The sequence below is a fragment of the Pongo pygmaeus genome, chromosome 13 (genome assembly GCF_028885625.2).
Source record: "Pongo pygmaeus isolate AG05252 chromosome 13, NHGRI_mPonPyg2-v2.0_pri, whole genome shotgun sequence".
Classification (NCBI taxonomy): domain Eukaryota; kingdom Metazoa; phylum Chordata; class Mammalia; order Primates; family Hominidae; genus Pongo; species Pongo pygmaeus.
In genome coordinates, this window is record NC_072386.2 from 92122499 (window position 1) to 92134784 (window position 12286).

The 12286-nt window shown below is 40.7% G+C and overlaps 1 protein-coding gene across 2 annotated transcripts in view; it reads right to left on the reverse strand.

The window, feature by feature from the left end:
• GRIN3A (glutamate ionotropic receptor NMDA type subunit 3A) overlaps positions 1–8122 on the reverse strand; it is a 181875-nt gene extending 173753 nt beyond the window's left edge. For both annotated transcript variants that reach the window (XM_054502137.2, XM_063649768.1), the window contains exon 1: positions 6754–8122. In XM_054502137.2, the coding sequence (XP_054358112.1) occupies positions 6754–7452 (699 nt within the window). In that variant the 5' untranslated portion in view covers positions 7453–8122. The remainder of the gene's footprint in view (positions 1–6753) is intronic.
• Positions 8123–12286: the final 4164 nt, after the last annotated feature.

Genomic DNA, 12286 nt, shown 5'->3' on the forward strand with positions numbered 1-12286 from the left:
AATTGAAACATGGAGACATCAGGTATGTTTTCCAAGGTAGGATGTCTAAAAAGTTGTACAGCCAAGATTTTAACATAGCTCTGAGCTTCTCAAAAATGTAATCTCTTAACTCCCACCTTATATTTCCGCCATCATATGTTATAATTACCTCATTTACATTATAACGGTAATAATATTTGTCTGGCTCTCCTCACAAAGTAACTGTGAAGATAAAATTATAAGAGAGATGAGAGAGGGCTTTGATACATTTAAACATACACTACAATTTATTCTTTCTAAAATATGTATTTTCATACTGAAGTATTGAAAGTCTAGATGAGAAAGTATAAAGACAACTTATCTTCTTTCTCTTATTATTTTTTAATTCTGTAGGTAAAAATGATTATTTTTAGAAAAATAGAAGCATGAATAGAGAAAAATGTAGACTTTTACCCTCTATAATCCCTGTTAAGATTTTTATAAATACAGTTCTAAACTTCATATTTTACAGGAACAAGGTCACACTTTACATACATTTTTGTAAAATTTTTCTATTTTTCTGTGTCAAATATATCCTCATTTTGAATGAGTACATTGTACTCCGTTAAAAAATTATGATTCAATTAATTAAATTCCCATTGTTTTGAACATTATTATATAATATGCTTTTAATAGTCCAGCCTGGAAGTAGATACTTCTCTCTTTTATCCCTTTTTTTTATGGGATATTACAAAAGCTGTGATGGATCCAATCTGTTTTTGCTTGAAGGCTGACAAATAGACTAAGTTAAGAAGGTGCTATTAGTCTGTTTTTCTTCTGGATGGCTTCTCACTTCCTACAATGCATAGTTCTTTCTATTTCTCCATATTTTGTCTATACATAGTCATTTACTTTACAGGGCTGTTAGGAGATTATTTAAGCACATTTGTGAAAAAGCCTTGAAAAACATAAATGCTGCAAAAATATATACGATTAAAATTCTTCCTAAATCTATGCTTCAAATGAATAACGATGAGGTGTAATTCATCCTGACTAAAAAAGGAGTCATCCTGCTTAATTCTCTACCACATGAACCCTTGCAGGCTCATCTCCATAAACAAACCAGCCCTGGCCAATCAGACACCAGCCTTTCAATGTCAGAGTTTACTCCTCATGACATAATGCCAGCCAGGTCAGGGGTCAACCCACTTTTTCAAGGCAGGAGATCAAATACAGTTGACAGTCTCCCGGAAAGTGCATGAATCTTACACAATTAAACAAAATATCTGAGAATTTGGCTGAGGTGTCAGGTTGAGGAAAGGAGAAGGAAATGGAGAGAGTTGGCTTACTCTTAGCTCACCTCTTCCCCATTGCTCTTTTCTCCAGTGATCTCATAGAGAAAATATCAGCAAAAGACAACTGAGAGGTTAAAAATTTCTATTAGTTTGTCATTCATACATCCACTCAAAAAGTAATATGGCAGATGCTAAGAGATGTTCTTTCTTCTTGCCTAGATATGGATTTGGCATCATATTTCTGGTGCTACATAGGTCCTCTACTCTTGTGTATATGTGGCAATAGCCAGAGCTAGCAGAAAAAAAGACAATGAGATTTCTCATCTCTATATTTACTGTTGCCACTAAAATGAGCGATACTTTCCTAAGAGAGTATACAGTTATCTAGGGCAATGGGACTCAAAGTAGCTGGTTTGTAAATTATATATCCATGATGAGATAAGGAGCTTAGGTCAGCATGAATCAACACACTGCTTTCCTTATCAAGAAAGCTTGCTATGAAAAAATTTGGATGTTTGCTTTGTGGTGTAGTTGGCGGAATAGGAGTGAGAGTGGGGTAGACTCTGTATGGTCATAATTTCCTGAATGATAGTTTGCCTATAGAAAAAACTTATGAGCAATGTGAAGGACCAACATTTCTCAAATATCTTGGGCATCTTAATGATATTTCTATGGCAGGACTTAAGGCTCTAGAAGCTGTGTTAGATGTGCCATAGGTTAAAAGTTGCTGTTAATACAGAAACAGTACTGTGGCATGTCTTCTTTTTCCAGGCAAGTGTGCAACCTACTTAGGAACCTAGTTTTTTGTTTATTTCTAAGCCCACTTTTTTTTAAGAGAAAAAAATGAGGGAGAGGGTAAAGAGGAAGGTGTGAGGGGGAATGGAAACATTTTACATGTGAATCATATCTCATTTTGATTAGTAATTTCTAATAGAAAATTAGTTGAACTTTAACACTTAAGTGATTCTTATCAGATAATGACCAACACCTCTCCACTAGTTATTTGGGTAACACTATAACTCTTCCAAAGTACTTTTACTTTCTCATTTGATTCACAACATCTTTGTCAGATTGGTAAAGTACCTTCTTTTGATTGATAAGTGTAGATGCTCAGAGATAGTCACTGGCCCAAAATTACATAGCTAGTAAGAGATAGATTGGGAACATCTGCAATGAAAGAGGCAGATTGGGAACATTTTGGCCACTATTTCATATGCTTTTCATTACATTGTGCTCTTTTAACTATTGTGGTTGGAATTTGACTGGGGGTTTATTTATAAAATAAAATCTAATGGTACAAAATCCATGGTGCCTTCTGCAGCACCAGAAGATAAAATACGAGGAATTAGAAATTGGCATCAGTCTTCAGATACCTCAGCTGATTCGATCATAAATTAACTCTAAGATATAATTGTCAGACAAAATCAAGAGCAAATATATTCTTCATGGATTAAGTGATACTTTTCTGGCAAGCACAAAGTAAAGTGGGAAAGACAAACTAATTGCTCAATAAATGGTGCCTGCTAGTCTCCTTTGCTCTACTTATCTAGAAAAATGAATACATATTGTAAGTAAATAACTAAATTAAAAAATACTTCCAAGTTAATGCTAGATCTCTGTTCTTCAAGAGGAACCTGTAGAAGATCACTGCTTTAAAAAGTTTTGCATCACTTGACATTTAATTTGAAATTGTTTCTCTTTAAGTCAGCAACAATTAGATGCGACTATCAGCTATTCATCATGAATTGCAGAATACATTTCTCCCAGAGGAGAAAGAGCTGTGATTTGCATAGAGCAAGTCAAAGAAAACCAACACAGTTGAGAGTAGATGTTTTAAAAATAAATATCCCTTACTGCTCCCCTCATGAGGTATCCCTGTGCCATGCAAAAATAGTGCTGTGTTAGCCAAATTCTAATAAATAGGATTCAGTGCTTAGTCCTGTACTGTCAGAGAAAATGCACAATCTAAGACACTTGTATTTCCATGAAAGAAGCATATATTAATTTGTTAGTACATATCGCTCATGAAGCAGGCAAAGTTGTGGTTGGTGTATTCAACAAAGTGTTGAAAATAGTAGTGTGATCCCTTTTTTTTTAATTAAAAAAACATTTTTAAGAGTCGGGGTCTTACTATGTCACCCAGGGTAGTCTGGAACTCCCGGGCTCAAGCAGTCCTCCTGCCTCAGCCTCCCACGCAGCTGAGACTACATGTAGGTGCCACCATGCCTGGCTGTGCAGTCACTTTTGAATTGCATGGATTTGGATCTAAGCCAATTATATTACATCATTAACTCTGCCTAATAGAACCAATATGAAGTTAACGTGAGGTGTATATTTTTTTAAAAAATATATACTTGTGACTACTTCAGCAGGTAAACTTTAGGGAGTTAACTTTGAAGAAACTACACAAAACCTGTAGAAGAAAAAGTCATGTGGAAAGGAGAGAGAAAGAAAGTATAATTGCAGGAATTTAAGTGTAAATGGAATTAGGTTCATATTCAGCATCATTATTTGAAGGTCATAAGAATAGAATTTAGAACAAAGAAGTAATCATTTTAATAAAATAGGTTAGCCTCAAGTGGGGTTTGAGTGTTGTAGTGAAGTCAGAATTCTTTTGATGGAAAACTACTTTGACTCCATCCTATGTTTAATGTTTTATTAAGCTTTTATTATGCAGTTATACATATGTTTTCCAAAATTATGTAGTTAACTAACTTACTTTTAATGAATTTCCCTACCTGAAAGAAGCTGATCCCCTAGAAGGTGATGATCTTATGTGATTATCTTATTTTGAATACATAATCTATTGAAATAAAACTATTATGCATTTCTCAGGGGTTGGTCCATCTCAGTGGCAGCTCTTTCCATTTAAGAGTTGTGGCAGGATGTTACCAAAACTATTGCTCTTTAATTAAAACCTTCAGATGAATGTAATCAGCAGCCCAAAAGAAAGTGAGAGAAAACAGCTGTTGCTGCTCTTGCTCTGAAAGCAATTTTGATTTAAGTAAGAGACACAATTTCATTTTACTTGGTTGTGTGAAAAAGTCCACTTTCTTCTCGAATCCTTTATTCAGGGAGTGGCACACAACCAACAAATTAAGTCACTGGGCAGTAGACTCCGAGGATGGTGGCTAGATTAAGTCAATTTTATTTAACGTGTAAAATGAGTTTGACATCCTTTTATATGTAGAAAGTTTTTAAAAATCACATCACTGCATTAGAGGAAGGTCCACTTTTCCAGAGAAGCAAGGGAAAGATCAGTTATTATTTTCACTGAAAGCAGATTATGGTCATCTTAAAATTACATATTACAGTGACTTGGCATTGACCAGAACATTCTTAATACAGAATATTATAGAATGACATTTAAATGATATACCAAAAGTAAGACAAGTTAGATATGTTTGAATTTAAAATAAAAAGGGAGATGAAAGAAAATGTAGTCAGTTGAACGAACTAGATCTGAGTTAATATAATAATCTCTCCCTTTCAAGATGTGTGCTATGAAAGTAACAGTGACAACAGTGATTTAAAATATGTTTCTGAGTTGAAATACAGAAGCAAATGTGCTTGACAGAGTATTTATTTTATTGTCAGCTTGTCCCTGGAGGACTTTATTCCTACCCCCACCACCCCTGGTCTTAGAGCTTTGAAGTTTACAGATTCTGGATTCTGCTTCATGGTTTTTCTGGTCCCCTTGTTGTAATGTGCTGTATGCTGCACACATCCATTCTAGAACACAACTTCCCTTCTAACTAAGGAACATGAATTTTGGTGAAGAATTCTTGCTAGTTAAGACTCTTGCCAAACAATCTACAAATGAAAAGGAGTCTGGAGACTGTGACCACTATTGGCCACTTACGAAGTATTAGGTAATAAAGAAGCAATGATGAGAAGCAAGTGATGCTGACTCCTGCATTGTGTTAGATCTGATTCTGCATGTATATTAATAATGATGCACACTATGGATGCAATTTCATGTTTATAACACTTTGGTCATTGGCAGCATTGTGTACCTGTGTTTTCCATGCCTTCCCATCTGCTGCCTACACCATTCAGGTTCAGGTGACAGAAATATTTTATATAAAAGTTAATTAGCCTGCACTGTACATATCAAATCTCTGTAGTTCGGCTAGGAATCTTCCGGGCAACTGCTGAATATGGCTTGTACTCAACCTTCCTAAGATTAAAAATGTAAGATTTATTTTTTTCTAGAAAAAGAAATCTTTAGTACTCCCTTGACAATTTATGCATAGATTCTATCAAACTTTTCATTGTATATTGCCTTTACTCATTTTAGTTTTTATCTCGGCACATAGAAGTGGAAGAAGATTGGAAATACATATTTTTCCAGCTGCAAGAGTTGAGTGAAAATGATGTAGAGTCAGAAATCCTCCAGAATGTGGACTTTTTTACTAGTACACTGACCAATGTTGATCAAGTCCCCGGACTTTTCTCAGTTTCTCAGTCTTTAAAATGGGCCCATGCCAGTTACCTATTTGCTTCATAGATACTTTATGCAAGGCTTAACACAGCTTGAGATTATGATAAAAGTAACATATAAAAGGCAGAAAACTCATTACTAAAAGGACTCTGTCTTGTCCTTAAATATTCATCTCCTCATTATTACTTGTCAACGTCAACTTCACAAATAGCTCTTTCATTGAAAGTATATTTAGCTTTTTTAATCAATAAGAAACTAAATCATTTAATTCCTTTTTTTTAAAAATTCTTAGATGATGGGGAGAGAAATGGGCTGAACACAGCAACTGAATACCAGCCTCTGAGTCCACATTACATAGAAGGAAAGTAGGGACAAAGAAACAATCCCCAAATAAATCTCCCCGTCCATCTTTACACTTTTATATATTTCTAATGCTTTCCAATATCCGAGACTAATTGACCACTCTTCTTTACCTATGGCTTCTGTACTAGGTGCAGATTTTCTGTTTACCCAAAGGAATTCAGAGCGATGTGCTTTCTTCCTTACACCATTGCCTAAGGCTCAGGCACACCTTCCGAAGAAGTCAGAGAGAGCAGATGCTGCTTTTCCGACACATGCTGTCAGAGTTCCTCTTGGGAGTGTGACACCTAGCCAGGAGTCAGGGATACCCCACCCCCATACCCTGCTCTTGTCCTTCTTCAGAACCTTGACCGCTCTCCACGGTCCTGAACCTCGACTTCTACTTCCCGTCGGGCATCTACTAGATTTCTCCCCGCCGGTCAAAATATGATTTTCACTCATATTCTCCCCACTTCTTTCCTTCCAGCCGCGACCTTACTGTGCGTTTTATTTCCATCCGCGCTTAAAATGTTCTATTCTACTTCTACTAAGGTCCTTCTACCTACCACCTACGAACATGGCCCAGTCGTTAAGCAATATCAAAGTTATAAAGCAACAACTCCCCTCGACTTTACCCAGCCGTTTTCTCTCCCCTCATGCAATGGCCCCGGCCCCCAGAAGCGCCCATCTCCACTCCACGCGCCAGACTCCTCTCACCTGACTCTCCCGCGGAAACTCGTGGCGCACGATGCTGATCACTGGAATGTGCAGGACTAAGCTGACCAAGTCGAGCTCCATCATTTCGCCCTGGCTCTGGGGGAAGGCGAGCAGCGCCGACACCCCTTGCACCACCACGGTATGGCACACACTTTGCAGGAAGGAGAAAGGGTCACTGCTCCATGGCGAGCTAGGGGAGGAGAAGGGCAAAAGCGGCAGATCGCCCAGGCCTGCTTCGATGGCCATCACTACTTCCAAAGACAGGTTGTAGGGTAGCAGCCCTTCCACGCGGTTCAGGTTGTCCACGGCAAATAGGAGGGCGTCCCGTGGCCACAGGGTCTCCGCCCTGGCGCCTTCCCCGGGCTTACGGGAGCCCGGCGGCCCCCGGCCATGCAGGGTGCTCCCCAACCAGCGTGCGCCCGGCAAGGGCGCCGGGGGCCGCCTAGTCCCTGGCTCCGGCTCATCCCTCTGGGTTGCTGCTCGGCTGCCGTCCGGAGCGCGGCTGGCCGCGCGGGGGGCCGCGGTCCAGGGCTGCAAGTGCACCGCGCCCACCCTCACCGCGTGCCCGATGCGCTTGAGGATCTGGCAGGGCTGCGGGTGCGAGGAGGAGCCGGGCACCCCAGCCAGCACCAGTGCGCAGGGCGGCGGCAACAGCAGACAGACCCTGCTCAGCAGCCACCACAAACTCAGTCTCCTCATTACTGAGACCCGCAGGGAGAAAGCGCGCCCCCTCCTGCGCCTGGCTCGCCCCTCTGCAGCCGCTGCCTGAGGTCTCCGCCTCCAGGTCCCGCGCGCAGCTTCACTCCACTCGGTGAAGCGGTCCCAGGAGCTGGAGCGGTCTCTAGGCCATGCAAGTTGGAGCCTAGCGCGCCCTCGGCAGTCTCAGATCCCGCTCCCAGGTCCCTCCGCCTGGCATCCTCTGCCCGCCCGGTCACTGCACTGAGCAGGCAGGCGGGCGGGCCGGCCCCTGTCACCCGCGGCTGGAGCGCCCGTTCCCTGCCCGCCCCATCTGCAGGGCGCCTCGGGCACTGCGTCCGGCCCCGCGAGGCGGCCGGGCTGAGAAGCAGCCGGAGTTCCTCGGGGGCAGCAGTGACAGAGGAGCGACGCGCTCTCGCTTGAATTCTTTTCCTTTTCTGCCCAGGCGAGACCCACTTATTTCCTGGGGTCGCGTTGGAGAGGGCGTTCACGCCCGGGGTGCGGAAAAGAAGCCAAATCCACCTTGCTCCACTGTCGGCCACCCTCCTGCAGGCTCCCCCAGCGCTGACTTCATTTTCTCTCTTCTCTCTCTACTTCCTCTCTGCCTTTCTTTCGTTATTTTTCCACCGAGTCGCCACCGCCGCTTGCTTCCTAGGAGGAGCAACGCGACTGGCCAGCAAAGGGTGGCTCTGCTCCGAGCGCCAAAGTTCTCCCCGCCTCAGCCAGCGCCTCCCTGTAGCTGAGCCCTGGCGCCTGTCTGTCGCTTGGCTGCGCTAAACGCCCACTGTTGGTGAGATTCCCGAGTGGCACATCCCGCGCCCCTGGAAAGTCCTCTCCCCTCAAAGGCTGGGCGTCGTAGTTTGCAAAATTCCCTAAAACCTAAGAAGGAAAAAAAGACTCTGAGCCGGTGAGAATTCTGAATTCGGAGTCGCACCTGAGGGATCTGAAATTCGGCGATTCACTGAAATAGGTTCAAAGAGGCTGTGACTTAACGAGCTTCTGGATGTGTCGCTTTTAAGGTTTTTCCAGCTAAGGGTATTAAAGTAAGAATTATTTACACATTTTTATCTCCTCAGCTTCTTTCTCTCTGGCATGTGGGCCTTTGCATTTTTTTTTTTTTTTTTTTTTAAGAATCCCTGTTTTTAGGTTCTCAGAATTAAAACAAAGTGAATTCAAAGCAATTTTTTTAGTTCAAGAAATTAAAGGGTTTCAAAATACTTTTAGAGTTTAAAATGCAGTCAACAGCAGTTCCCAGTTTAGATCAAGAGTCCCCAGATCACAGTTTGTACTAAGTTATTTCATTTGTATGGTAATACAGTGAAGTCAACGTGTTGTCATCTAATCTTTTCCTCCGTGATTTGAATAATCTGAAACCAGAAGGTAAGGAAAGAGTTAAGGGCAGGCCTGTGGTTTGCACATACACAGTAGATTAATTTTATTTTATCCCACATTATCGTTTAGAAGGAGGGTGGGAGAGATCCATGGAATGGAGGGAGCACTGGGGATCAGCCTTTCTGAGTCTAATACGACTTCAGGACCATGACCTTGGCAATTTATTTCACCCGACCTTGCCCTGCTGTTTGGATCTGCTAAATTGTTATGCAAATACAGCTGGCTTTTAGCTCTGGAGGGTTGTTTTGATTCATGAGCTAAAGTTTCCATCATGTTTTAAATCCTGGGATGAAGAGACCCTAGTTAAGTAAAAATCCCAAGAAGGTTGCAAAGTGAATGCTGTTTTCCCCAGCCCAGATCTTTAAAGGTATTTCAGAACGAATTTACCAGACATTCAGCATCGTTTTTGCAAGACTGGGTTGCTAGAGAAGAAAAGTCTCCCATGAGAGAAAAGTGAAAATCATAGCAGCGGGCTGAATGAGGAGGGAAAGAAACCCTCCTGAAGCCTGAGACAACATCCCATGAATGGAGAAAAGCTGCCTCTAGTGTGCTGGAAATTCCCCCTTGTTCCAGAGGATTCCACTGATTGAGATCTGAATAATAAAAGTGTAGAAGTCTGAGGTCCTTGCATTGCAGGAAGATTGGGTATCTACTAATTGTATAGTAAGGAGGTATATTTGTCTGTACTCGAGTGTGTGTTTTGAAGAATATAATGTGTAACATTCTAGGTTATGACCATGCTTAGTCCTTGTACTCTTTGTCCTTGGCATTACACTTATGTTCAGATTAGGTTCCCAAGAAAACACATGATGATGGAGAATAGTTTGATCTGATCATTAATAGCCTCCTAGAATCACTGTATATGCATTAGGTTTTTCACAAGTTCATGACTACCTTGAGGGAGTAACTGAACTGCTCTTACACAGAAGACCTTCCCAAGTTTCTGAGGATAATACTGCACCAGGTTGTGATAAAACTCTAGTTAAACCTGGTGAATACTGAGTGAACAACGAAGAATGGCTCTCCCTTCTTGGGCTTCCTTTTGTTTCTTTCCTTTCCGGGCTTTTCCATTATAATTCACTGGTATCCTTCCTGTTTTCCTTTTGCTGCTTGGTTTTCTTTGTCCATATCATGGTGATCTGAGCATATCTGACAAAATTGTTCTCTCTCCTTTCCCCAAATCTTCTTTTTCCTTTTCCCTTTCTCCTTCTTGTCCACCTTTTTCGTGTGTCAAGGGTGATCATTTTCAAAGTTCACTTAAATTCAACAACCAATTATTAAGCTCCTAGCATGTGTCAAGCATTGTTGTAGGACCATCCTGGAAACAGATGAATAAACTCTATAAAAGTTGAGTTTTCCCCTTTCCACAACATCACATAGTCAATAAGTGAACAAAATGCTAACATAGAGCTTATATTCTGGTGTGAAAGAGACAACAAAATATACAAATAAGTAAATAAATGTGGGGTATGTTAGTTTGTGCTAAGTAGAAAAAGAAAGCAGTGTAGAGGAAGTATTAGGAAGAGGATGGGTTGTAATTTTAGGTGAGAAAGCCAGGGAAGACCTCTCGGAGAAGACAGCTTTTGAATAAAGATGTAAAGGGAGGTAAGGGAGTGATTCATGCAAATACTCTAGGCAAGAATTCCCAAGCAGGGGAAACTACATGCCAAGGCTCTGAGTGTTTCTGGAAGGTTTAAAGAATAATGAGGGGTCTGGAGTGGCTGGAGCAAAATGATCCAGGGTGAAAGTGGTGGCAGGTCAGGTCAGAGAGGCAATGAAGAGGTGGCGGACAATGTAACCAAATGAAGAACTTTGGCGTCTACTCTGAATGAGATGAGAAGGCATGAGGGCAGGGACATTGGGCAGAAGAGTGATAGAATTAATACTTTAATGGGATCGCTACAGTTGTTTTGTTACTAATAGATGAACGGTGGTTAAGAGTGGAAGCCAGAAGATGAGAAAAGGAGATGAGGCTATTGCAATAAGCCACATGAAAATTAACACTACTGTCAAATCATAGAAATCAACCTCAATAGGTTTCTGTGATCATCCCCATTCTAAAGAAGAGGACATTGAATTTGAGAAAAGTTGAGTTATTTGCACAAAATCATTATATACTGAGTGGCATTGTGGCTTCAATATTTTAAGTTCATCTCAGCTGTGTGGTTGGTAGCTAAAATCAGTCAAATTTCAAAATTGGCTTACTCAGAGATGAAGCTTTTTAAAAATTATTATCTGATTCAAATTGAGAACTACTGATCTAAGAACCCATGTTGGAGAGTCAAACCAGAACAAATCCAAATGCTCGCAATTTAACATGTGCTTTTGTTCACGTCTGTGTTTTCTGGTACCAGCAATGGATGGACTAAAAGCTGAGATATATTGCTGTGGTGGTAGCCAAGGAAAGGCTACAGTAAAGGATGCTGTGGGAATTAGGAGTTAGATTCTCTTCTCAGTATTGTTTTTCCTATGGAAATGACATTTAACCTCTTACAGCTGAAGCTTCCTCCTCTGTACTGTGGTTGTGGCGACAGATCTTGACAGTTGGCTATATAGATGCAACAGTATGCAGCCTCCTGTGAATCTTTCCAAGTTCCATGGGAATGGGAGGCTTCTGGTGAGTCTGGAAAACTATCTTGTGTTTTTTCCTATACCTTAACTTATTACAAGTTGCATTCACATCTATCTTTGTTTTTGTAAATGGCCATAATATTAAATGGCATGTCCCCAATTCTGGGTCTGCCTTTTTTTTTTTTACAATAGTAATTATGTAGATTTTTATCAATATTCAGATGAAAAATGTGTTCTCCCCTAGCTAGTGCATATCCAGAGTCTCCAATTATGCTGTCTTCCACATTGGCTCCTTTCTTTCTATTGCCAAGGACCTTGTAGTCATGTGAATCTTCCTGGATAAAAGCAAACAAACAAAAAATACATGGAGCTCTTAGAGAATCTATGGTGCAGAATTTTAGGAGGGAATGAATCTAGAAAAAATTAGGTCAGTTTAGAGGAGCAGACCCTGAGGGCTCATCTGTCCAAAGCCTAATAATTTTTCTCATTCCCCCAATTAAAAATAAGCCTACATTCACTCAATACTTTGTACCACCGTTCTACATCCTACTAATTAGGCATTAATTTTGGCAGCAATTATTGTCTTTTAAAAATGCAAATAACTGTCATGATTTTGGGACTATCAGTCAATCACAGATTAGTATAAATTATTTTATCCTGATTGGTATAAAATTAATATCCTGTTGGGATTTTTGGAGGAAGAGAAGGGAAAGAAGTTTATTTTGCATTATAAAGGATTTTGGGAACACAAGAGATCTTAAGGAAGAATTTCAGAAGGTGTGCAACAAATCTTCATTACTCTAGAGCTTTTATCTTAAGTAACTTCTACATACCAGGCACATTGTATACAGGATCCAGGTGAAACTTCCCTGAA